At 45.0% G+C, this 25,220-nt stretch overlaps 1 protein-coding gene across 2 annotated transcripts in view; it reads right to left on the reverse strand.

The window, feature by feature from the left end:
• PTPRT (protein tyrosine phosphatase receptor type T) overlaps positions 1-25,220 on the reverse strand; it is a 917,718-nt gene that overhangs the window by 638,083 nt on the left and 254,415 nt on the right. For both annotated transcript variants that reach the window (XM_054697687.1, XM_054697683.1), the window contains exon 2: positions 12,563-12,688. In XM_054697687.1, coding sequence (XP_054553662.1) covers positions 12,563-12,688 — 126 coding nt within the window. The remainder of the gene's footprint in view (positions 1-12,562; positions 12,689-25,220) is intronic.

A 25,220-nucleotide genomic window follows, 5' to 3' on the forward strand; every position in this document is an offset into this window, starting at 1 on the left:
CTCAAAACACACCACACTAGAAATTGTGTCTTGGTATTTTTATCACCCCCTTCAAAGCTCTTTCGCACATCACAGGGGTTGAAAGCCTAGAAACTACATCTTCCTTTTAATTGTAGTAAAAACATAACATGAAATTTATCATCTTAACCATGTTTAAATGTATAATTTGGTAATGTTAACTATATGCACGTTGTTTCACAACAGATTTCCAGAATATTTTCATCTTGCAAAACTGAAAATCTACCTATTAAACAAGAACTTCCCACCTGTCCCTCCCCACAGCCCTCAGGCAACCACCATTCTATTTTCTATTTCTATGAATTGGACTACTTTAAATACCTATATAAATAGAATCACATAGCAGTTATCTTTTTGTGCCTGCCTTATTTCACTTAGCATAATGTCCAGGTTCACCATGTTAGAATATGTAACAGATTTCCTTCCTTTTTTCACAGACTGAATAGTATTCCATGATTTGTATTTACCACCTTATCTATTCATCTTTCGATGAACATTTGAGTTCTTTGATGTCTTGGCTATTGTGAATAATAACCTTGAAGATTATATTTTCAGTTATTTTGAATATATATCCAGATATGGGATTGCTGGATCATTTGGTAAATCTGTTTCTTGATTTTTGAGGTATGTACATACTGTTTTCTATAATGGCGATATCATTTTACATTGCCACCAACAGTGCACAAGGATTCCAATTCCTCTACATCCTCACCAACACATTTTCTTTTGTCTATTGTTATTATTATCATCATCATTATCATTATTACCAACCTAGAAGGCGTGAGGTGACCTTGCATTGCGGTTTCAATCTGCATTTCTCTAACAATTGGTAATGAAGCACATTTTTTCATATGCACATTGGCCATTTGTATATTTTCTTTGAAGAAATGTCTCATCAAGTCCTTTGTCCATTTTTAAATCAGGTGGTTTTTATTCATTTTTTTGATGCTGAGTTGTTGAAAATACGTTCTAGACTCTAGATATTAATTCCTTAGCAGAAATATTAGCTGTAAATACTCCATAGTTTGCCTTTTCATTCTGTTGATTGTTTTCCTTTTATTCACAGAAGTTTTTAAGTTTCATGTAGTTCCATTTATGTATTTTTGCTTTGGTTCTCTTTGTTTTTGGTGATATATCCAAAAAATCACTGCCAAATCCAATGTCATGAAGCTTCTCTCCTAGGTTTTCTTCTGGGAATTTTATACTTTTTGTCTTACACTGAGGTATTTAATACATTTCAAGTTAATGTTTATGTATGACACAGTGGAAGACATGATTCCAAAACATCATTTTTCTGTAAGTGAGTATGTAGTTTTCCCAACATAATCTGTTAAAGAGATTGTCCTTTCCCCATTGTGTAGTCTGAGCCCTCCTGTGGAAGGTCATTTGATATACACCAGGTTTCCTAAGGGTTTTATAAGCCTCTGCCCTATATTACAAATCTTCTGACTGAAAAACCTAGAGTGGATTCTGTTTTCTCACTTTAACCCCAACTTATAGACCCATCACACTTAAATATTTTAGCAGTTATAGTTAGAAGGCTCTTACATGGTTTAAGTCTTATTTTATCCTTAGAACCACTTAGGACACTTAAAAAAGGGTATAGCATACTTTTACTTGTCTGTAGCTTTTACAAGTTGTTTCACTGATGACAAGTAATGCTTTGAATTCTGAAAAAGTGGGCTTCTAGTGAAGACGACACTTAGGAAAGAAAACAATTTCAAAAGACATTGTCACATTCAAAGAAAGTTTAAAATACAGTTTGCTCAAGTAACTGCTACTTTCCAAAGCTAAATGTAATTTTGTTAGCACAGAACACAGAAGGAAAACTGGATGGATTAAAGGGGAAGCAGAGGGAAGTCTTATTTAGAAAAAAAAAAGGTCACTTATTTAGTAAATGACCAAATGTCTCACTGATCAGCCTATGAGAAAATAAAATTTGAAGGTTACCCATGATATTAAGGGGCATGATGGCACCTATGAGGTTGTCTGAGAATACATGAGCCCCCAAGCTCTTACCCACTCCCCAAGCCCCATTTATTTTATACACACTCATGAGGAGAAGCAGCTGTGAGACTGAGAAAAGGGGTGGGGGGGGGCTAGACCACATAATTTTTCATAGATGTTTTATTTTATAAGTCTGTCCCTTAATTCCTACATTTAAAAAAGGTCTCCTGTTCTTTTTGAGTCATAAATTACAAATTAAAGAATATTAGAATCAGAAGAGATAAAGTTCAGATTTTATTTATACGGGTGAAAAAGGTCCATGGAGGAACAATGCTTGGGCTGAGGTCACAGTGCTTGCTAACTGGGCTTGCAAGGACTAAACCTCAAGATTCCTTACTTCTCAACCTCTTTTGCAGAAAAGGATGTGAAGCACAAGAGACTAGGCTGCTCATAATCTCAGGTTGCTGACAGAGCTGGGGCAGGTACGAGGGACATCTCCTATCCACCTAACAAAGGGCTAAGCTAACACAAGGCCTTGTGGCAAAGACAGTGGCTACCATAACCCCAACATGCTTCCACGGCCTTCACAAAAGCCCAGGGAAACCACAGGAAAAGCAGAGCTGGAAGGGCCTCAGGGATGCTCCTGCCTAGACCTCAGTAGGGAAACAGAGGTCAAGTCAGGTAGCCGGGCAGGGGCAAAAGTCTTCAGTGTGCCAAAAGGCACAAGCCCAGGAGATATCAGTGTGGCCACTGCATCAGCCTGCTTTGGCTCAAATCCTCTGTCTGCTACTTACTATCTCTGGCACTAAGGGCAAGATACTTAATCTGTTTGTGCCTCAGTTTTCCCACTTGCAAAATAGGAACACAATGGTATCTATAATGCATAGGATTGTTGTAAACCATAAAGGAGGACAGACATTTAAAGTGCCTGGCACACAGAAAGTGCTCAACAAATTATAGCAATTAAGATTATCAAACAGAGACATCCCTGTTGCTGGAAGTACAATTGGAACAATACAAATCAAATAATCTAGGAGAGTGCTGGACAGTAGCGATATAATGGGAGCCACAAATGTCATTTTAAATTTTTTAATAGCCACATTAAAAAACTAAAAAAGAAGTGGTTGCTTTTAATAACTTGTTCTATCTAACACAGTCTATCTAAAATATCACTGTTTCGACATGCAATCAATATAAAAGTTGTTAATGAAATATTTTACCTTCTCTGTTTTCATACTAAGTCTTAGAAAAGTAGAGAGTCTTTTCTATACAGAACCAGTCACATTGCAAGTGCTCAATAGCTCCGTGTGGCTAGTGGCCACCATATTGGACACTGCAGGTCTAGAACATTCCCAAATGGGACTACAATGAATAACTAGATTTTCCAGATCATTGGACCCCATTTTATGGAGTCATACAAGCCATCTACTTTCACTGCATTGTTAAAAAAAAAACTCTTCCGTACAAAAGTATACTTTTCTTGTCAAATGCCTCTCATAATATGTGGTTATAATTAAAATTGCTATTGTATTCAAAGCATAAAGAAAACCTGTTTCCTCAGTGAAGACAAGACAACCCATCTATTCAAAAACAAATGCTGCCTGGGAGCAGCTGTGGCCGTTTCAGGAAGGCATCCCCCCACTGCTCTGGGCTGAGGGCCCTGCAATTGCGAAGATTCTAGGCAGTAGCTTGCTGAGTGGCTGAAGTGGAAGCAGCAGGAGCCTGAGGAGTCTTGAGGTTACATGTCTCTGCTGCTTCACTGCCTCCATCATGGCCCCGTCTGATAGAAATTATTTAGAACACCAGGCGGGCTCGCCGGTCGGTGCTGGCTGGACACTGATAGGCTTAGTCAATTCAACACACTGATGGGAAGGCCCCCCCCTCACTGGGCAGAAAAAGGGCATTTTCCCACGGAGCACACCCCACAAAAAAGTTATTGGGCAGCTTTAACACATGAATTTTCAGCATGTCGACCCATTAGCCACAAAGTATACCTCTGGTATCTACAATATGATTTAATTACACATACAGATTTGAGATCACATGTTTCATGAGATAATATATTACATTAAAAATAGATAGTGGTTCAGAGCACAGACTCTGGATTCAGGTGACCCGGTTTCAAATCTCGGACTCTCCAGTTATTATTAACTTTTGGTGAGCTACTTAACGTTCCAGGCCTTAGTTTCCTCATCTGTAAAATAGGGATAATCATAGCGCCCACAGCTTATGGTGGTATTGAGACACTAAATGAGTTAAAATCATGCAAAGCCCTTAGAACACTGTCCAATGAGTAGCATACATTCACTAGGTTAAAAAATAATGGTATATGATTCCTTCCACATATTATAGAAACATTTTTACTCAAAGTGTCATCTGAAACATGAACATCTGGGTCTGTCATTGGAGAAAGATCTTTTTAAATGCAATGACACCGGTTTACTTGCAATTACACCACTTGGATACAATAATTTTTGAATCCAGGTGGGATGCCACAGGAAACTGATATCAAGGTAATTGTGTATGTGGGTACTGAAACAGACAGATGTATATTTGGATCACAGCAAACATTTTCTGTTGCTTTTCCAAGCCATTCTCAGCTCATCATAATCTGGTTATAATCCTTCAGAATAACACTAAACTTGCCTTCAACTTCCTTACCATTTTTCTTACCAATTCTGCCAACCTGTTAACATCCCAAACTAGCACAGGCTAATGTAGCTTTCTCAATTAATTTTGTAGTTCAAGGTACACAAGAGACTATCCCATAACATGAAATGCTTTGTAAGAACTTTTCCGAGAGCTGTTTGGGGACAAAGATCTTGCCTTTTACTTAGGCACTTGGGGTACATTGTGATTTGGATCATTTTTTCTCCCACTGTCTTGGATGTTAAATAAGCCATGATGCATCCAGGCAGCACTGGAAGGTGAAAGAAAGCCAGCTCTGAATATAGTGGTAAAAAAGGGACCAATGCCTCCCGGGTGGCACAAGGGATTAAACACAGCACTGTGAAGTTGTCTGCAGTCTCTGCAGCACAAGTTCAATGCTAGGCCGGCCAGGGAGCTACCCACATGGTGCAGCAGACCTCTCCTGTTTCGCCCGCTGCTTCCCTCAGCAGTGTATTTCAGTAGTTGCACCTGCTCTGCTCCCCACTCTGTCTGGTGAATCCTCTCACCCTCCACATCTCTGGCCTATACCCCAGTTCTTGTATGCATAAATAAATAAACCTTTAAAAAAAAAGGGTCCAATGACAGAACTTCCTGGAATTCTTCCTCTGCATTCTTAGGAGGCACTAGAGTCGGCGAGTCAAGAACACAGACTTGCTACGGGCAAATACTGGCTCCAGCATCTACAAACTATGGACTTGGCCAAATCATTTATATTTTCTATGCCTCTAGTTCTCTAACTTACAAAATCAGAGAACTGATATAGATACAATAGACAGCTGTTGTGAAAAGTAAACAGATTAATAAATTTAACTGTTTGTGTTAATATCTGCCACATAATAATTACGACATTAACATCACATCCCTGCATTATTGTTACTATTAGCACACACATAGGTGCTCTCTTAATCTCCCTTTCTCCTTCCTCCTCCTTTTCTTTTTCTTTCTCCTTCTCACTCACCCTCTCATCTCCCTCCCTGCACCTGCTCTCTCTCCCTTAATCCATTAATGTGATATTTGAGGGACCAGAAATGGGAGAGAGTTAACTTAATGTCCAAACTCAGCATTTCTTTAAGAATTAATATATAATATTTTATCATTAAGGAGGAAAAGAAAAATGCCTTGACTCAACAGTGACTAAACGGGAGCATAAGAGCTTAGAGCTTTAAGCCAATCAATAATAATATCAGAAGTGATTAAGGACACTTAAAGGCCCATACTTCCAGATCATTTTAATGTAAGCACTACATTAATGAAACAGTAGTGTCAAAATTTCCCAGTGGGGAGACCTTATGTAGGTCACAAGCGAATTTACACATCTGTGAGACTGTGCCTGGCCCCAGAGGGAAGGAAGGGTTTGCTGCCAGTGTCCCCAGTATCTACCCCAAGGTTCAATTCCAAAGCACAAGAGCCCTGATTGGCCAAACCCTGGGAACAAATGGCCTGTCCAAACACGGAGAGGAGTCCAAACACACTTCCGAGTATGAAAGCCAAGGACAGCCTAGGTACAATGAAAATGCTAGAAAAAGCACCTGACTTTCCAGGCTTCCCCAGAAAATGTTCTCAATCATTTCTCTCTTGACTTTCCTGACACTAATAATCTAGTAGCAAGTTAAGTCCTTACACGACCACCTTCTCCATGACAAGTCCCATGCAGGGCACAGGGATTTCAGCAATGAGACACAGCGCATGCCCTGTGAGGGTCCTCAAGAGGAGTCAGCGATATCATGTGTAAAACACTCAGCCACAGAAGCACAGATGAGAAGCAAATGCTATGAGAAAGGGAAGAATCAGAGAAGTCTTTCTGGAGGAAGTGATCTCTGATGCAGGGTATTAATATAAGAGAAGGGGGACAAGGTGCCTTTCTAGCCAGAGACATGAAGGTGTGAACTGTAGAGCTTACGGTTAAAAACAAAAGAAATCATCTTTCTCAAAAATAGGAATGTTCTGGAAAATTACTGTGAGACCCCCTTCACTTCCCAACAAGCTCCACATCCCACCATGATTCTACACAATGTGTGATTTCCAAAATCAGGAGGCTAGGGTGGAGACTGGACTCCCAAGCAAAAGCACAAAGGTTTTGCTCTCATGATGCCAGAGAAGGGAAAAGGGAAGAAGAGAAGTCAAAAGAGGCAAGAGATAGATGCTGGGTCCTGAGGAAGTTCAATTATTAATAAGAGCAATTCATTTCATGAATATCCCCTGCAATCTACTAAGTTCTAGACATGGAAGCTACGGGTATAAACAAAATGAAGCCCTGTCCACAAGGAAAGTGGGAGCTGGCTCAGCACAGACCACAAAGAGGCTGTTATCCAATGCACACTGGAGAGCCTGTCATGTCCACCCTGAATGGTCAGTGCATGGACCTCTCTAATTACTCTTTGTAATATAATTCCAGCTAATCTCTAGAGGTCCATGTGCACTGAGAGTTATAACACGGTGCGCTCAGGAATGAGCACCTGTTCCTGACTTGTGTTTAAGACTTGAGACTTCATAAAGCATTTCCCAATATGAAACTCATGGGCAAATTTCCAGGATTTCATGTTTGACATGTGGATGATATTCTTCCTCCAGTTATCAAAAATAATACACAACCTTTCTATGTTTGGTAGTCAAGGGAATACAGAAAAAAATACATGTGAACACAAATTTGATAACTTCTATTAAAAATGAGCACAGAGACAATGTACCACAGGAACACTCACCGTGACAGGATTTAGGAGTAACTGAAAGGATTTTAAAGGTGTAACAATACAGGGTGGTTTAAATATCTGTGGAACCATCACAAAATGGAAAACTATGAAGACTTTAGAATGCATGCTTTTGAGGAATATTTAATGCCATGAGAAAATGTTTAAGAATACCATTAAATAGGAAAACAGATATTTATGTAAGTTTGTGTTGGGCATATGGTTTTATTTTGTCCTTCTGAGCTATTTCTATTGTTCATATTCTTTACCATGAATATGCATTATTTCAGCAATGATATATCTTGTCTGCAAACAGAAATAGTTTTAAAAGATGTTTAGTTGATGATGGTACCATGTACACAGTATGTATTTTTGTTCTATCATGGATTTGAAGCCTGGTTCCCCAGTCATATAGAACTTATAAAACTTTGGACCAGTCACTTTCTCTCTCTCTCTGGGGCTTGGTTTTTGCCAAAATACAGAAGAGACAATATCTCTGAACTCATAGGATGGATACACATTTGATGAAATGGACAGGAAAATACCTAACCCCACTCAGTGAACACATAAGAAAGCCAACTTTCTTAAAAAGAAAAGCTTCTCTAAGACTTCCTACACTGTGGTATGAAATTTAATGCTGAAAAACAATGAGGGATCAGGAGTCTAAGGTGTGATGGGCTCAGCATTAGTTTCCTAAGGCAGCAAATCACCATGATGGAGTGGTGTACACAACAGAAATACTCTCTTACAGTTCTAGAAGCCAAAACACTGCAGTCAGGTATTGGCAAGAATCCTTCTTTGCTTCTACTGTCTTCTAGTATCTGCTGGCAATTTCTGGCATCCCTTGGCTTGCAGATGCTCCAGTCCCTGCCTCTGTCTTCATGTGGCCTTTTTCCTATGTGTCTGTGTCTCCTCACCCCTATCAGTAACAATGTATGATGTATGATGACCCAGTATGACCAACATCACTTCCTCCTAACTTCATTACAGCCACAAAGTCCCTACTGCCAAGGAAGCTCACCCTCACAGGTGCTGAGGTTAGGATTCCAACTTATGTCTTTTGGGGGACACAATTAAATGCATAACAGATGCAGGTTTTTCTCCATAAATATCAGGCATGTGTCGATGATAGACTTTAATTATAAGAAAGAGCACAGGGGAACCAACATTGACTAGACCCTCCCACATGCTGACACTTCACACACAGACATCACTCCATGGGCATTCATGCTGGTTCTTATCTTAAAGAAAAAGGAACTGAGGCAGAGGAATTAAGGTTCCAGAGTCACTTGGCAATGGCATGAGCTTGGAATGGGCTGGCCTATAAAGTCGATGATGAAGACTTTGAAAGAGAACAACAGGATAGTATGAGCCAGAGCAATGAGGGAGTCTTTCCTTAGACCAATGAGAGATGATGTCCCTGAAAGGAAGTCTTTTGAGCTGATAAAATTGGCCAAATGAAGACTGGAGAAAACTTTTTCCACTAAGAAAAAAGAGCATGTGCAAAGGTCTGAGCCAGGAAAAAAAATCAGACATGTTCAAGGAACTGAAAAACAGCTAGTGTGGCTCAAGCACTTTTTAGAAAGAAAAAAAAAATTGCTCAGTGAAGAGACTCTATTGTGCAGCAACTTTCAGGCCATGAGCAGGCATTTTGTTTCATCCCGTGGGTCAGGGGAAGCCATCGGAGGGGTGAAATGCTGAATTGACTTGGTCTGATTTACCCAGGGTCTAGCACAGAGCTTGTCACGCAGAAGGGGATCAGGAAAAGGTTGTGAAACATCTGAATAAACAGACTCCAACTAGATTCCCAGAAAGATGGAAACTGCTGGCATCACAGAAGGAAAAATACCATTTCGGTCTTTGCCCATGAGAAGAACAAACAATTTCGCCTAATCCAAATTCACTTTCATGCTTCTCTGCCTAAGAAGCACGCAGAGCTGCTGAAATCCACAGGCGCATCATGACAGAATAATTTCAGTGATCATTATCAAATGCCTCTATTTAGAAAAGCTCAGAAGATTGTATTAGCACAATCCAGTATTTATGAAATGACACTCTGCCGTAATGAGGGGCTGAGAAAATTAAGATTCAAAGCAAGAGTCACTCCTTTGGGAGGGCGGTGGGAAAAGCCACAGTGTCATGCAGTATCTGGACACCTTGGTTTTCTGATCCATAAAGTGGAAGGATAGTAGCAAAGACTGAAAACATGTGATCACTTCATAAAGGGTCTAAAGACATTTAATCATAGTTATCATGCATTTCTTCATTTAAAAAAGGCATGTGATAAAGTCTATTTGCCCATCCATGTATCCATCTGTCAAAGTGGGATTGTATTTAGTAGCCACTCTGTGTGATGCAGAGTTTTAGGGACTGAAGTTAAGGGTGTGAGCAAGATTGCTATGGCCCCGATCTGCAAGGAACTCCTCACCTGGGGGTAAAGCATACATTGAGCAAATAGCATCTGCTCTCTGCATGTGACTGCAGAGAAGTACAGGGTGTGATGGGAAGTCTTTATGAAGAGAGATGACCCAGGCAGCATCTTAGGCAGTGCTATCTTCAGGAAGTGAGGTCAAAGATGAGATGTGAAGGAGAACGACATGACAAAGGTGGAGGAAAAGTTCTCGTATTACCTTATATGAGTTCCTGAGGTAGGAGACTGGAAATTGACAGAGGACAGTGTGAAGCAGACAAAGGGGAAGTGGGACATGGTGGAACTGGAGGCTGGGTGGCACCTGCCCAGCAGGACACTGAAGGCTACAGCAAGGTTCTGGTCTTCTTCCTCACTATAATAGAAAACCTTAGAATAATGCTAAGCAGAAGCTGGGAGGAAGCAGTGAAGGAAGAGGGAACGTGAGCAGGCCTGTGATCTGAAATGATCTCTGACTTCTGCATGGAGAGTGGGTTAAAGTCAAAAGAAGCACCAATGTGACTATTAGAAGATCTTCCAGCTACCCAGGTAAGAGTTGATGTGGCAGCACTGGGCACAGGTGACAGAGATAGAGACCTGAGCTGCACTCAGGTGAGGAAGTAAAACCAAATTATTGATAGAAAGAGGTGGAAAGGGAAAAATGTGACTTGGGTCTCTGGCTCAGCACCAGAGTGGATGAAGTGGTCTTTCCCAAGACAAGATAAGAAAGTACTTGAGAGTGAGTAGGTGGGAAGCAGGAATGAATGAAATAAGATGAATGAAATAAGAGTTTAATTTTGGAGATGTTGAGTTTGGAGAGCCTCCAAGACCCTCAGAGCTTCAGATGGGCTAAAGACAAATAGAAAGAGCATAGATCTGTATGTAAACACACAAACACACATAATGTGCACGCGCGCACACACGCGCGCACACACACACACACACACACACGATATCAATTTATGTGGTCAACATCAAAGATAGCCAAGCAGGGCAGAGCAGATATGGTATGTTTCAGCACAAGTGTTCTGAACTCATGGGGTCCCTAGCAGGGACACTTGAGAGTCAAGTCAACATTATTAAAAATTGCAATGGGTATGAAGGTCATCCCATGGCCATCTTACTAATGGGAACGTGTAGCTGTTAGCAACTCTGTTCACCCAAAGTAAGGTCCTCCCAAATCTGAAAAGCTCAGTTTTGTACAATAACACAGCATTATTCCATCTGGAATATTTGTCTGCACTCAGGAGAAACTCATGCAAATAATTCACATAGGCCTTGTAGGCCTCCTACTTTGGAGGCAGTCACACCCTCACAAGCACATCTCTGAGTATCTTCTCTGTCTCCAGCTTAGTGACATCCTAGAAATTTCCTCTCCTAAGAAGTCACCAAGAAGACAAGGCAGCTAGGAAGTAGGTCGTGTAATTCTAGAGTTTGTAAGAGATGGCTGAAGTCGAGGTCATCCATTGTGTAATGACTGATTTTATGTGTCAGCTCAACTGGGCTAAAGAATATCCAAATACCTGGTGAAATATAACTTCTTCGTGTGTCTGTGAGGGTATTTCCAGAAAAGAATAGCATCTAAATTGGTCAGCTGAGCGAAACACATGCCCTCCCCAATGTGGGTGGGCATCACCAAATGTTAAGGACCCACAGCATGAAAATACAATAATGTTGACTGAATTCACACCCTGCCTCTCTTTGCCTGGGTTAGGACATCCATCTTCTCTGGCCTTCAGACATCAGTGCTCCTGACCTCAAGCTTTCAGACTCAGATTAGGACTCACACCACCAGCTCCCCATTCTCAGATCACATGTCAAAATGAATCCCATCACCGGCTTTCCTGGCTGTCCAGCTTGCAGATGGCATATTATGGGGCTTCTCAGCCTCCATGACCATGAGAACTGCTTCCCATAATAAATCTCTCCTCCTGTTGGTTCTGTCTCTCTGACCAATACACATGGAATGAGTATAAAACAAGCCTGAAGAACTCTAACAGTCAATGGCCAGAGTGAGCTGACAAAGGAGCCTGAGAAAGAGCACCAGGAGGGGTGGTAGGAAACAAAACAGTGTGGAGGATACCGGTAGCCTTCGGTTGGTGAGGGAGACAGAGAATCTCAAATTCCTTCTCCAACAACCAGTTGTCTTTACCATTGTCTCAGGGATCATACTACCCAAAGGGGTGATCTTAATGTTCTCAGGGTAGCCACTCTTCCTGACTTAGCAGGTAAACCTCTTCAGAATTGGACTCACCCAGACCTGCCCCACCCTAACTGTGGTCTCCCTTACTGTACCTCCTCCAGGTATACCTCCCCTAACAGTATCTTAGACATGACTCCCTCCCATAGGCCTACCTCATCCAGGGATCCATCTCCCCTTAGTCCTATTGGCTACAAAGAAGCTTTGCATTCGGGATGTCAAGACATTAACTTCACGAATGACACTATGGCTGTAGACATCTCCTTACATATATACAGCTGCATCTATGTGGAAAAGAATAACCTCAAATTCTTTGGAAGCTCTTCCTTCCCCTAAAATCCTAGTACTGGGCTCCTAAGTAAAATCCAGGAATGCCCTGCTTGCAGTTAATGCTTATGACCTCCACGCTAAAAGAAATCCCAAAGGTTGTAAATCCAGGTGAGGTATCACTCCTATCACATCCTGAACAATCCAATCAGCCTTGCTTTGCATACTCCTGGGGATGGGGAACTCAACAACGACAAAGTCATTTACTGCACTCAGAGAGAGCTCAAGCCATAAAAAGCTTCTTTCTACAAGTCATTATAAAAGTTACTATCCCCATCACAGCCCCAAACACAGTGAGCCACATACCTGTGGGCACCGCTGGGTCCAGCATTGGTTTCTCCCACGTGTTAATCTGCTCCCAGGTAAACCCATTGGTTCCCAGGGCCACACTATAACCACAGTTGCTGTAGTGCTCATCAAAGGAACAGCCGCCTGCAGACAAAAGAGATAAGGGTAAATACATCCGTGCATCTGAAGCTTGCTCCATTGCCCCTCTCTCATCGGCTCTTCATTTACAGCTTTGAATTTTAAACTCTGGAAAGATTAAAAAAGAAAGAAAGAAAGAAAAAAGGCAAGCAAATTGGATTTTTATATTTGCTTTGGTGCTCTCAGGAAAGGCGCTGGCATCTGCAGGCCCCCCTATTTAAAAAAGTTAATAAGGCTAGTTACATTGATTTCAATCTTCCTTCCTGAGAAAGTAAACAGCAACGTCTCATTCTAAGTAGGAAAAATGAATGCCAGGGCATGCCTCTGTAATTGCTTCCTGCAACATGGAGAGGCGATGCCAAGCAGCAGAGAGCACTAGCTCTGGAGTCTACCAAAATGAGACGCAACCCCAGCTTTGCAAAGCAGGGTCAGCTCGGGCCGGATGTCACGTCCATCTGCCTCAGTTCCCGCAGCTGGAGAGCAAGGGCCACCCAGCAGAAGTACCAGAGGATTCGATGGAGGAACACATGAAAAGTAACCAGCACAGAACATGTGGTCAACATCCTTCCTCTGCCCCACAAAAGCAGTTTTTGAAAAATCATTTTTCATGGAGTAAAAATCATATTTGTGAAGAACTAGACAATCATGTCCCTGGAAGATAATAAAGCCAATGCTGATAGTGTTTGAAGCTTTCCCCTTTAAAGGCCAAGCCATGCACCATTTTATAGTAAGTGCGAAAATATGACTTTGACAGCAATTGAGTAGGCAAGTGCTGTGGGTGGAACATCTCCAGCCCCAAGTGATCTTGAGAGAGATGTGGATGTAGGACTGGACTCCAGCTAAGAAGTGCTGGTCTGTCTAGAAAAATGGCAGGTGGGGTTGTCCTGGAGAAGGAAGAGGCAGAAGACAAGGAGAACTGGTCAAGGTTTTGAAGGCTGGGAGCTCCCCCGAGGAGGGGATGAGAGAGGAAGTGCATGCCATGTGACATATCACTACTATCACATCCTGAACAATCCACTCAGTCTTGATTTGCATACTTCTGGGGCTGGGGAGCTATGGGCGGAACATAGAGGCAGGGAGGCAGCGGAAGAGCCAAGTTCTACAGCAGCCTCCAGACTGGTCTCCCAGATCCCAGTTCACACCCCAGTCCCACCTTGCCACTGCCCCTTAACATATCAACATGTCACCATCTCCCTCTCTAACCACCTGCTGGTTCCCCATCACACGCCCAAGTGTGGTTCCAATTCATGTATAGAACCCAGCCCCGCCTGGGTCTGTGGTCTCACACAGCACACACATTTGGCCCCCATCAGCTGCAAAGGACAAATTCCTTCTCTGCTTCCAGACCTGGAATGGTCTCTGCTGTTCACAGATTTGATACAGAATCTGGCGACAGCAACACTAAGGGAAATCTGTGACATCACAGATTTATCTACTTCCTTTTCTTTTTTAAAAAAAGATTTATTTATTTATTTATAGAAGAACTGGGGTATAGGCCAGAGGCATGGGAGGGTGAGAGAATTCGCCAGAGACAGAGCAGGGAACAGAACAGGCAGACTGATGAAATATACTGCTGAGGGGAGCAGCGGGCAAGACAGGAGAGGTCTGCCATGCCATGTGGGTAGCTCCCTGGCCAGCCAGGAATTGAACCCATGCTGCAGAGGCTACGGACAGCTTCACACCAGGGAGGCCCCACTTCCTTTTCTTACTGGAGGTCTTTAGGTCATGAGTCTCAGGCTGGGCAAAGGAGACAGTATGTTTGGTATCACCAGGGTTAAGGTTTGAGTTGAAAGTATTACGTAGCTTTACACTAAATAGTAACATGAATTTAGAGCATTTTATTTTAGCATCTAGCAAAAGAAGGACAGGAGAGGGAGAGCAAGTCCAAGAAATACAATGAAATACAGAAACCTACAGGAGGCCAGGATTAGTGAGAAATTTCCCATGATGGGAACTAGAAGATGCATTGGTGGGAGCTAAAAGATCTGTTTGCTCTCATTTATTCATTCAGCAATAACTTAATTGAGCACTTATTGCAAGATCTGGCTGAGTAAGTATTAGGCCCTAGCTTATAGTGGTTTACAAAAGAGGCATGCTATCACTGTTGAGAGACAGACAGATGGTAAACAAATAAATTAATCAACAGTTGTGCATTTCAGTGTTGCTATCAAGGCTGCAGCTGGCTGCATGAGAGGGCTGCTAAGTCAGAAGGGCCAGGGAGTGTCTCTGAGCATGAGCTGGAAACAGTTCTCTGCCCTGTGCTGTCACATCGCCACCTGCACCAACCCCCAGGGACAGCCATGTGTCTCAGGTGATTTGGGGAATTGAGGGAAGATGGGCAGTGCCACTTTGGATACACGAGGTTAACAGACATGGACAGAAGTCCAAGGAAATGTTAGGAACAGGTGACAGAGAAGACTTCAGCCCAGGTGTAGTGATGAGGTTGACCTTTCAGAGACAAGAGGGAGGCAATCAACCAGCTTCCACGAACAACAAGCATCCAGCTTGCAACAGCTCAGGCCCTCACTAGGCAATTATGTATTTGGATGTAGGAGGCAACCTGTGTGAGTGGGATGCCGGACACAGATCAAGCTACACCAGCGTGACGGTGGGCCCACCACAGTCCCCCAGCTTGGCCTGCTCTTGAGTGTCTCATACTTGTTACTTCTGCCTAGAAAGCTCCTCTCCACATGGTCCGTCAAACATACACCACAAGGTCCTCCCAAAACCACTTTTATAAACCCTCTCTGACAGAACAGCAGAGACGATGGCCTGGATATGACAACACAACACACACCGTTGCAGCAGCTCAGACTCCGACGGCACTACCTCCTTTCCTGCACGGCCACCACCAGGAGCCCAGCCCGTGGGGAACCAACATCAGGTTCGTGCGGGCGGCAATGGATCCTGATGGGCTGGAGCTGACGAGACAGGAGAGCTGCTGCCTCTCAAGTGTTCTTCCTCAGAGCTGATGGATAATCTGAAACGGACATCAGCCCCCAAGGCTAGAGAAGCCACGTGTGGCCACGGCAGTGCCACAGACACCGCAAACCTTTTGGAGTTTCTCTCCTGTGCACTCAAAAACCCTGTTCCCAGGCCTCCCTGCAGCTGGGAAAGACCCCACAACAAAGCCTGTAAGTGGGAGACAAAGGAATGCCCGCCATCTGCAAAGCTGAGCCATAAAAATCACCTCTTACAAGCCGCCCACCCTCCGCGCCTGCTCCTGGTTTGGTTTTGTTAATTGGCCAAACACTTGCATGCTGCTATGACTTAGGGATTCCATTTTCACTCCCCCGTGTGTGTCCATGCTTCACTCACTCTCCACCACACTTCCCCTTGGGTGCCCTGCCCCGCCTGCCCTCCCCTGTTCCCTCTGGCAGCCTGTATATTCTTCATGGAGTCTAAGAATTGTTTTTGCTGTGCTCTGCCAGTGGATATTTTCTGGGTTTTGTCTTTTTTATATTCCACAGATAAGTGAAATCATCCAATATCCGTCTTTCACTTTCTGGCTTAATTCACTTAGCATTATCATCTCACCACTTGGAAGGCAGATTTTTATCCCTGGTTTAAGAGTAAGGTAATTGGTATATTGACGGGTAAGGGAAATGTGGGAGCCAAGTTGAATTTCACGGCCCAGCTGTAAAACCCACACTGTTTCAGCTAAACCAGAAAGTCAATATATTCCCCAGACCAAGGACAAGGCCCTTCACTTCTAAGGTCATAAGAGGGAAGAACCAGGCAGCTTCCAGGGTGGTTGGGTGTAGGGTAAAGAAAATATCAGGCTTTTCTGCCCTTCCGCCATCAGGATAGAAGATGGATCCTTGTCCTGAATGCATGCCTGATGGCGGGCACCTGGAGTAGGGTGTGGGCATAGGTAGATGGGGTCAGCTGTGCTAAGACTGTGCTTTTTAAGGGCGGCGTCACGGGGGGACGCCAGCAGCAGCACCAGTAGCAGCAGTAGAAGCCGAAGCAGAAGCTGAAAGAGAAGCCGAGAAGCAGCAGAACGAACGCCAGAGTGCCCAGATAGAGTGAAGACTTGCTGGGGGGCTGGGAGGCTGGGAGGCCTCCCAGCCCCCCAGCCAGCACCCCTGCCTGCCATATGCCTGGTGAACCCCAAATAAAAAACCTGCAAAACTACTGAGGACTCTGGCTCCTCCTTTACCGGTCTGCATGGGATCAGAAAACCTGCACTGTGTCCTGTCCTGCCCTTTACATTGGGTATCTCCCTCTTTATTTCAGGAACATTTCACAAAGATCTTATTTTACAAAGACCAGCAGATCTGACTCTTGTCCTCACGCATTTTGCCGAGATCCAAGCACACGCATATACACTCAAGGTGGAGTGCACGAGACGCGCGCATAGAGGTGTGCCAAAACTCCCAGAAGAAATCAGCTGTAAATTTTGGTGAACAGTCTAATGAAACCAATTTTCTGCCTTCTTTAGATAAGATCCAGGAGGGCTCTACCTTGAGCACCCGGCTTGCCGATCCCATGCAAGATCCCCTAACAACCCACTGCTTGTCTCCAGGATCTATTGCTCACCCTTCACCTGCCTGCCTCCACCCAGTGGAGCTGTCCCTGAGCTGAGAGCCCACTGGACCCGGTCCTCTAAGGGATGAGGACCCACCCACTCTTCCCACCTCCACCTGCAGGGTGTTGGGGACTCCTTCAGGCTACAGCCAGTAAGCAGGTTTGGTCTCCCAGCAGCAGGCCCAGGGCCCTTGTGATCCAGTTTATATTTTCAGGTCACATTCCTCTCTTCTTCCCCGAGGATGAGTCAGCTTAGCATGGAGTCCAAAGCAGTGTCTACTTCTTGATACCTACTTGTACCATATCCTTTGGGCCCATCAAAGCTTCTCTCATTCCACCAGACTATCATCTCTTATGTGGTTCTCCGTGTCCCTCCCTACAGGAGAGTTTCTAGAAACAAGCGCCTGTCTTGTACTTTATCACACTGTCCATGGAGCTCTCGGACTCCCAGCAGAGCAGGATTACATAAGCAGGCAATGCTTTGGCATCCCTTGATCCTGCAGCTCAAGAACATACGCCACCTCCAAACACTGCCCGAGGGCTCACCAGACTGCCCACTGTCACTGCAGCCCAGCCACACAGGCCTGATATAAAGAAGCAGGAAATATAGCAGGATGGTGGTGGATAAACTGACCCAAAAGGGAAGAAAAGCCGGACAGGGAGAGGGGCTCAAGTCTACGCTGCCAGCCCTGCCCACCCTCCTGCTAAAAGCAGATTGCATATTCAGCTCTGGGCTTCCGCCCGCCCCTAGAAAGAGGAAAATCTGTTCAGTACTGGACACTCTGTGTTCATACAATAAAAACCAAATTGCTTGGGAAAATTACAACCATTCCAGGTGCTTCGATCACACAAGAACTTCTCCACAGGGGGACTGGTACAGAAAACCCACTTCCCATAATGAACCATATCTGAAGCAGCATCCACACGAGGGGTGAATGGCCCATTTCATGAGACTATTTCTCATAATCATTCTCAATATAAATTGATAGCATCACCTAAGCAGACAATTCAGGAAAAGCAACTCACTGGGGCCCAATATGATGCAATCAAGATATCTGCTACCTGTCAGTCTGCCTTGGCCCAGAGATAAGTTTAAAAAGCTATTCAGGCGAGAGCATATACTTAGTATATATATATATATATATTTTTTTTTTTAAGCGATCCCTCCTAAATTTTCTTCCTCGCAACCAACAGATGGAGAAATAGCAAGGCAATGAGCTGCAGACTACACACCTAGCAGCCACCTGCGCTGCCAGCCACGCAGGCCTTCCAGCGCACGCAAGGAAAGGATCTGGACAAGATGACCACTGCAAAGTGCTGACGTCGGCAGCATCGTGGCTAGAACTGGAGGGAGTGGTGCTAAGTGAAATAAGCCAGAAGAAGAGCAAATACCAGGTGACTACAATCACGTGCAATATTAAGAAACAAAACAAAAGAACAGACAAAACAAAAACAAGCTCTACTATAAGACTACAGAACTGAGGCTATCAGAGGTGGAGGATGGGAGGTGGGTGGCACTGAGGGAGGTGGGGGCCCATGGTCTATGGTGAAGGGTTATGGTGCTTTGCTGGTAGGTGTGAGCCTGCCCCCCTAAATCACATATGGTGTTCTAAACCAAAGTTCCTGCAATTTAAAATAATGTTTGAAAAGTTTTAAAAATAAAAACTCCAAAAATTAATAACACTCTTCCAGGAGCAACTGCCAAGGATTCCAGAGACGCAGAAAGAACTGGGAATTCTCAGGAACCACACAACCACCAAACCAGGCCTCCAGCCAAGGGCTGACTTCCCCTAAACCCACAGTATGAAATATTCAAGCATGATCCTGCATCTTGCTGCCTCTCCACTTGAGCTTCCAAACACCCTGTTGATGCCTTTTGGTGAACTTCTCCGGGCCAGCTCTGCAGGAGTTTATGGGGGCTACTTGGGGAAGACTGCTGGCTGGAGAGATCCCCAAAAGACACCCATCTGGATGTTTGTCTTATTCCATTTGAAAGGGTAAGTGGTGCCATTTAATTTATATCAGTCCCCAACATCACCATTTTGGGAGAAAACACAATCCTCATAGACCTCCTGCACCCCGGGATCCGGGCTCAGCCTCCCCAGCAACTGTCCTGCTTTGGAGAAGACCCACAGAATTGGGGGAGGACCAGGCAGACAGAGCAGTCACAGGCCAAGGACGCAGCACTGTCTTCCTGCACCTGGACAGCAGAGCTATTTCCCTGGACAGGTTGAGGTCAAAATGTGGCAAAGGCTCCAGATGCTCTGATGTGAGTCAAGCATAAAAAGTCAACAGAGAAATGGAAAAGTGCAGCAAGGAAATTGGATTTTGAAAATCCATTTGGGCTTGGTAATGTATAGCATATCAGCATCTGTAAGGGAAGTCAAAATAGTGCAGGATACATACTTTAGGATACATTAAAGCATAAATAAAGTTTATAGTGCCAATCAGAATTTTTTTTAAACATGAGCTCTTCTTTTGAAAATGAGAGAGAAATAGAATTCAATAAAAATATAAATGTGTCTGCCTCTGCATTTCTCAGATATGATCCTGTGTATTCTTGAACAGAATTAAGTTCAGAAGTGGAAGTAGAGATTTGCTGGGCTCCTGCTCGGGGCCAGGCACCCTACTTGAGCCCCGTAAGTGTGTGTTTATATATGCAAGTGTATGGATGCAGCAAGTCCATCCGCCACCACTCTCCAAGACAGAGATCAACACACTTTCTGTAAAGGGCCAGAGGGGGAGGGTATTCTCTGTGTTGCCACATAGTCTGTCACACGACTCAGATCTGCCATGAATGTGCAAAGCAGCCCTAGACCACAGGTGACCTGGCTTTAATGAAACCTGACTGACAAAATCAGATGATTGGCTCCACTTTGCTCAGGACCTATAGTCTGCCAACCCCTGCTCTAAGAGAGAAGCACCGATCCCTTCATTTTTCAGATGGGAACTTGGCATCAGGGCTACTAAGGCACAGACCCAGGTAGGGATCTTGGCGGCAAAGAGTGACTTCACGTACGGCATTTGGTCAGGCCTCCTTATAATGATGGCTGAACCTCACGGCGGGCCATGCTCTTTTGATTGTCCATGTTAAAGCCACAGTATTAGTCAGGGAAGTCAACTGACTCCTTGAAGCAGTGAAGTCAAGATGTTACCCCTCGCTGTATGGTACCAAAGCCCGAGAACTTTCCTTAGCCCCAACCTTGCCTCTCTCAAAACTCTGTGTGTCCACAGAACCCAATCCCATTCCTGCTTCCAGAAATGAAATCCATGTCTGTGATATTCAGTTGTGGGACTGCAATAAGAGAGAAAATTGGTCAAAATACCCCCCCTAAAAGTGGAAATGTGCCTTCAGTTGCCCTATGCGGCCAGCACAGCTGTGGGCAGAGCTCATCATTTTGACAACACAGCCAGAAATCAAAGTGATTTGACATGAAAAGTGTACACAGGAACACCCTTCCTTTGCATGTACAGCCAGAACAGTAAGCCCTGGAATCCCGTTCGTACACATACCACGGTGCTCTGAGGGTGTCCCTGACACTGGGGAGCCCAGCACTGTGTCCCAACACCAAGCTCCAACACTACACTCCAGGAAAACATGAATCCAGCTCCTTGCAGTGTCAGGACTGCGGTCTTTAACACATCCTGTCACCAGTGCTTGACCTGCACTGCTCAACCAACAGCTGAACACAGGTCCTTACCTGCAAGCGTGTACACGAGCCAGCCTAGCCCCTCCTCCCCTGGGCTACTCTAGGGGTCAAGGCGAACCCAAAGGAGGCCTTGCAGCAGCCAGAGGTTGGGGCTCAGGGCTCAGGCTGGATCTCTTAAGAACATGTACCCTGATCCTGCAAAGGTACAGTAGAGATGTTAAGTCTGAATACAGACAGCAAGGGGAATTCAATGTATGGACCAAGGAGAAACCTTCATGCAGAAGAGTGAGGTGAGACATGTACGGGTGATGGAGTCTTTAGAGGAGAAACACCAGAGGCAGCAACAGGTCCAAAGGGAGGCAGGAATGCTTACAATTAAACAGGGAGCAGGGTGTAGACAGGGGGTGCACTTACCAGCGGGGGCAGGCAATGGCGCTGAGTAGTTGTGTGCAAGGTCAAAGAGATGGAGACAGAAAGCCACTGAGCAGAGACAAATCCCAACTAGATCTGAGCGTCCACAATACTAACCCACATACCATGTGCAGCCCTACCTATGTGCCAGGCACTGTTAAGTGTTGGCCAGTATTTGCTCATTTAATGATCGCTCTCACTCAAGAGATAGATGTGACCATGATTCCCTATTTTATAAAGAAACTGAAGCATAAAAAATTTTTAAAAAACTAGTCCAAGACCACACAAATCACAATGAACAAAAAGGAGGCCTTGAACCCTGGCTAATTCTAAGGTCTTCGCTGTTTCACTACGTTGCCATGGCAATGAACTAGGAAGGCAGTCCTGACCTTGAAAGGAAGCTCTGGTTGAGGGGAGTGGGTGACCCTAGCTCTTCCCCAGTGCCCATGAAAGTGGCATTGAGCTGCGTGCCTCTGCCCCACGCCAGGCTCCAGAGGCCCCTCTGCGATCTGAGAGCCAGGCATGGCCACACACCCCTCCCTTGGTGGGGAGGAGGAATAGTAGAGATGGGGGCTCCACATGTGTAAGAAGTCATAAAGGTCCTGGGGTGGGGGGAGCCTAGTCACCCCAGAGGAGTAGAGAGCCCACAATTGGAAGCAACTCCAATAGATGTAGCCGCACTAATGGTTAGGGGCACAGGAAAGGGCGGAAGTAGTGGAAGGGATTTTTTTTAAATATTTATTTATGCGTACAAAACTGGGGTACAGGGGGCCTCCCTGGTGGCGCAAGGGGTTAAGCGCTGCACTATGAAGTTATCCGGAAGCATCTGCAGCACGAGTTTGATCCCTGGCTGGCCAGGGAGCTACCCACATGGCGCAGCAGACCTCTCCTGTCTCGCCCGCTGCTCCCCTCAGCAGTGTATTTCAGCAGATCTGCCTGTTTCATTCCCCACTCTGTCTCTGGGGAATCCTCTCACCCCCTCCCCCCACACTCTGGCTAACACCCCAGTCCTTCTACATAAAAATAAATAGTGCCAACCTCTTCTTCATGGGTGGGCTGAGTAAAAGCAGGTAAAGGTCCAGGACTAGCCTGCAGACAATAACTCACTGACTGTTGCTCAACGTGTAAATCTTGGTGATTTTCATGCAGACACGGAAGAGACTGACTTTCACCACTGGGGTGCTCCATGCCACGTGCTCTCGGCATCTCCTTCCCATTTCTCATTGTAGAAAGTCTCTTCCTTCCTCTGGGAAGTGGGAGGAAGAATCCTGTCTCCATCATCTTCCAAAGCTCCCCACCAGCCCCCAGGAGAAGACACGAGAGAGGTCACAGCTCCCTCAGTTGACACCAGCACTTCACTCTCTGCATGTGGAGGGAGAAATCCTCCCACCTCCCGGATGATGAGCCCAAGGCCAGCGTGGGCACCTACTCTGCACCACAGAGGCAGAGCCGGGGCTGATATGAAGAGCTTCTCTTTGACCCAAAGTTCTGAGAACCAGCACGACCCCCTGGGTAGGTCCAGCTACAAAATGTGTGAGCTTGGTGCAGAACTAAGCTGCAGAGCCTTGAGCTAAAAAAATTAGTAAAAATTTCAGAGCCACAACAGAGCATTAAACTCAGCATGGAGCCCTTCCAACTGCCAGCCCCCGAGCAAGCGCGGAGCTCACACACCTGCTCTGCAGACACACGCATGTATCCGCACCAAATCATCGGGATTCCGCCCTTGTGCCGGTGAGTGCTTTGAAGGCAGGGCAATATCGAAGCGGCTTATTAACAAGAGCAGCCTATCACAGCGCAGCGAGCGGTGCCCCCCGGAATGAATGTAAACCGGCCTTGCATAAATTGAATTCCTTTTTTGAATATCTAATTGAATTTGCAGAAGTGTGTGCCAGGGGGGTGTTTAAATAAGTGCACAAATATGATAAGAAGGCCTTCACACCATTATATCTAATTCAGTAAGCAAAAATAATGGCAGGGCACGTTCCAATTAGTGTTTGATTTATTTGCTTTAACAAATCCAATTAGGAGAATGTTTTATAAAGTCATCCAATGTCAAACTCTCGTGGACTCAACAGATAGAAACAATACTCCTAATAGGAAAAAAAAAATGTTTTAAAGCTCTTTGAACAGTGAATTTATTATAAATAAGATGTCTCTCTGATGACTTGGGCATTCCCCAAGGACCAGGAAACAGTGTCTGATCTGTTCATTTAGTTCTTTCTCCCAGAGACTCCATGAGCCAACTCAGGTTAATTTGGCCCATTATAATAAATCCAGGAGCGAAAACAACAAAGGTGGAAGTGAGCAGACAGACTTCAAAGAGAATAATGAACTTGCTGCTGGATGTCTTCTGGACCAGAGACGTGTTCGAACTTTTGAGGCAGGTCAGGGGAGGGTGCAAAGATAGGACTGAGAAAAACAGTAGCATTCTAGAATCTTCTTCAATATTCCCATGTCCTTCCAGATCCAGTTTCTCCAAACTCTCTGTGGAGAGTTCAATGAGGTCAGCAGCCCTCAGATAAGCCCACCCTGGGGAACTGGGGCTGGGGGTGGGGGGTGATTCAATATGAACCCCAGGGCTGGGAACCCACTGAACTTTTCTTCTTTTTTTTTTAGTTGCATGACCTTGCCAAGTTCTTAAACCCCTATGTGACTCAATTTCCCCATCTGTAAAGTGAGGATAGTAACAGTGCCCATCAATTGGGGTTGTTATGAAGATTAGGTAAATTTAACATGTGTAAAGACTCAGAATCATGCCAGGCACATGGTAGATATCGAACACGCATTAGCTAAACTCAGTCCCAATCTTTCAATTAGAAATGGAAAGACAGCTGTGGTGTATGTGTACAGGCGGTGTGATCTCATGAACAAAATATTTTAAAGAGCTCTCAGAGCCGGCCCATCATCTTCCAAATGGATCAGCAGGGTGTGCTGTGATAAGCAATTGATCCCAGCTTCATTCACCACCTACTGCTGTGTGACCTTGGGAAAGTCATATGACCTCCCAGTGCCAGAGATTTTATGTAACAGAAGGCAGTGAATTAACAACCCTCTCCAAGGGTCCTTTGATTTCTGAAACCCCCTAAGACTGTCCCCCATCATGGCAGCTGCCTGTTAGCTGGGACACAGCAGTGCCCGGTGGTCCTCAAATAGCTCTGTCCACCTTCTCCAAGTATCTGCTGCAGGCTCAGTGGGGTGTGTCTGTACTTCCTGCAAGGACAGGACACAGACATGTCCTCTCACATGCCTCTCCCCCCAGGTGCCCATCTGCAAACCCATCCAAGAGGGCATGGAGTTGACTAAGCAGGCTCCCCAGCAACAGGGAGGCAGATCCTGTGGCGCCTTGTTACCAAGAGGAAGGAGGAGCCCTTGGTGGGGTCAGCACTCAGCTTCAACATGGGGTGGGGAGGATGGGGGACAAGAGTCTCAGCTGGGGGGCAGCTGGAGAGAATACCCCACAAGGCAGGACTTTTGTTTTTTTCTCCAAAAAAATCAGCCTGGGAGCAGATGCAGGAATTCTGCTGCTCTCCCACATCCAAAGAGGGAAATGATCACGTGGCCCAGCTCCTAACATTGCAGGTGGGGAAACAGGCAGGAAAAGGCTGAGGCTGTACAGTGAGAAGTGCACGCTGGGATGGGCCTGACTCTCCTGGCCCGTGGCCAGGGCTCTGTCCCCCTCAGCAGCAAAAGAGCATCTTTCATCTTTCCTCACACAGTGAGCACGTCTTTTTCTTTATCAGTTTTGAGGGAGCAGCTGCAGAGAGGTCACAGGTCATTCACATCTCAATGGGTGATTTTACAAAATTGGAACCTGAGGCTCAGGGAGGTTGCATAACTTCCTCAAAGCTACACAGCTTAGAAAGGACAAAGTGGGAAGAAGAATTACTTTGAATCCAACCCCAAAGCACAAGCCCTCTCAACTATATCATAATGCTTCTTGCATGAAA

Source organism: Talpa occidentalis, unplaced genomic scaffold (assembly GCF_014898055.3).
Source record: "Talpa occidentalis isolate TD23 unplaced genomic scaffold, MPIMG_talOcc4v2.1 talOcc4.10, whole genome shotgun sequence".
NCBI lineage: Eukaryota > Metazoa > Chordata > Mammalia > Eulipotyphla > Talpidae > Talpa > Talpa occidentalis.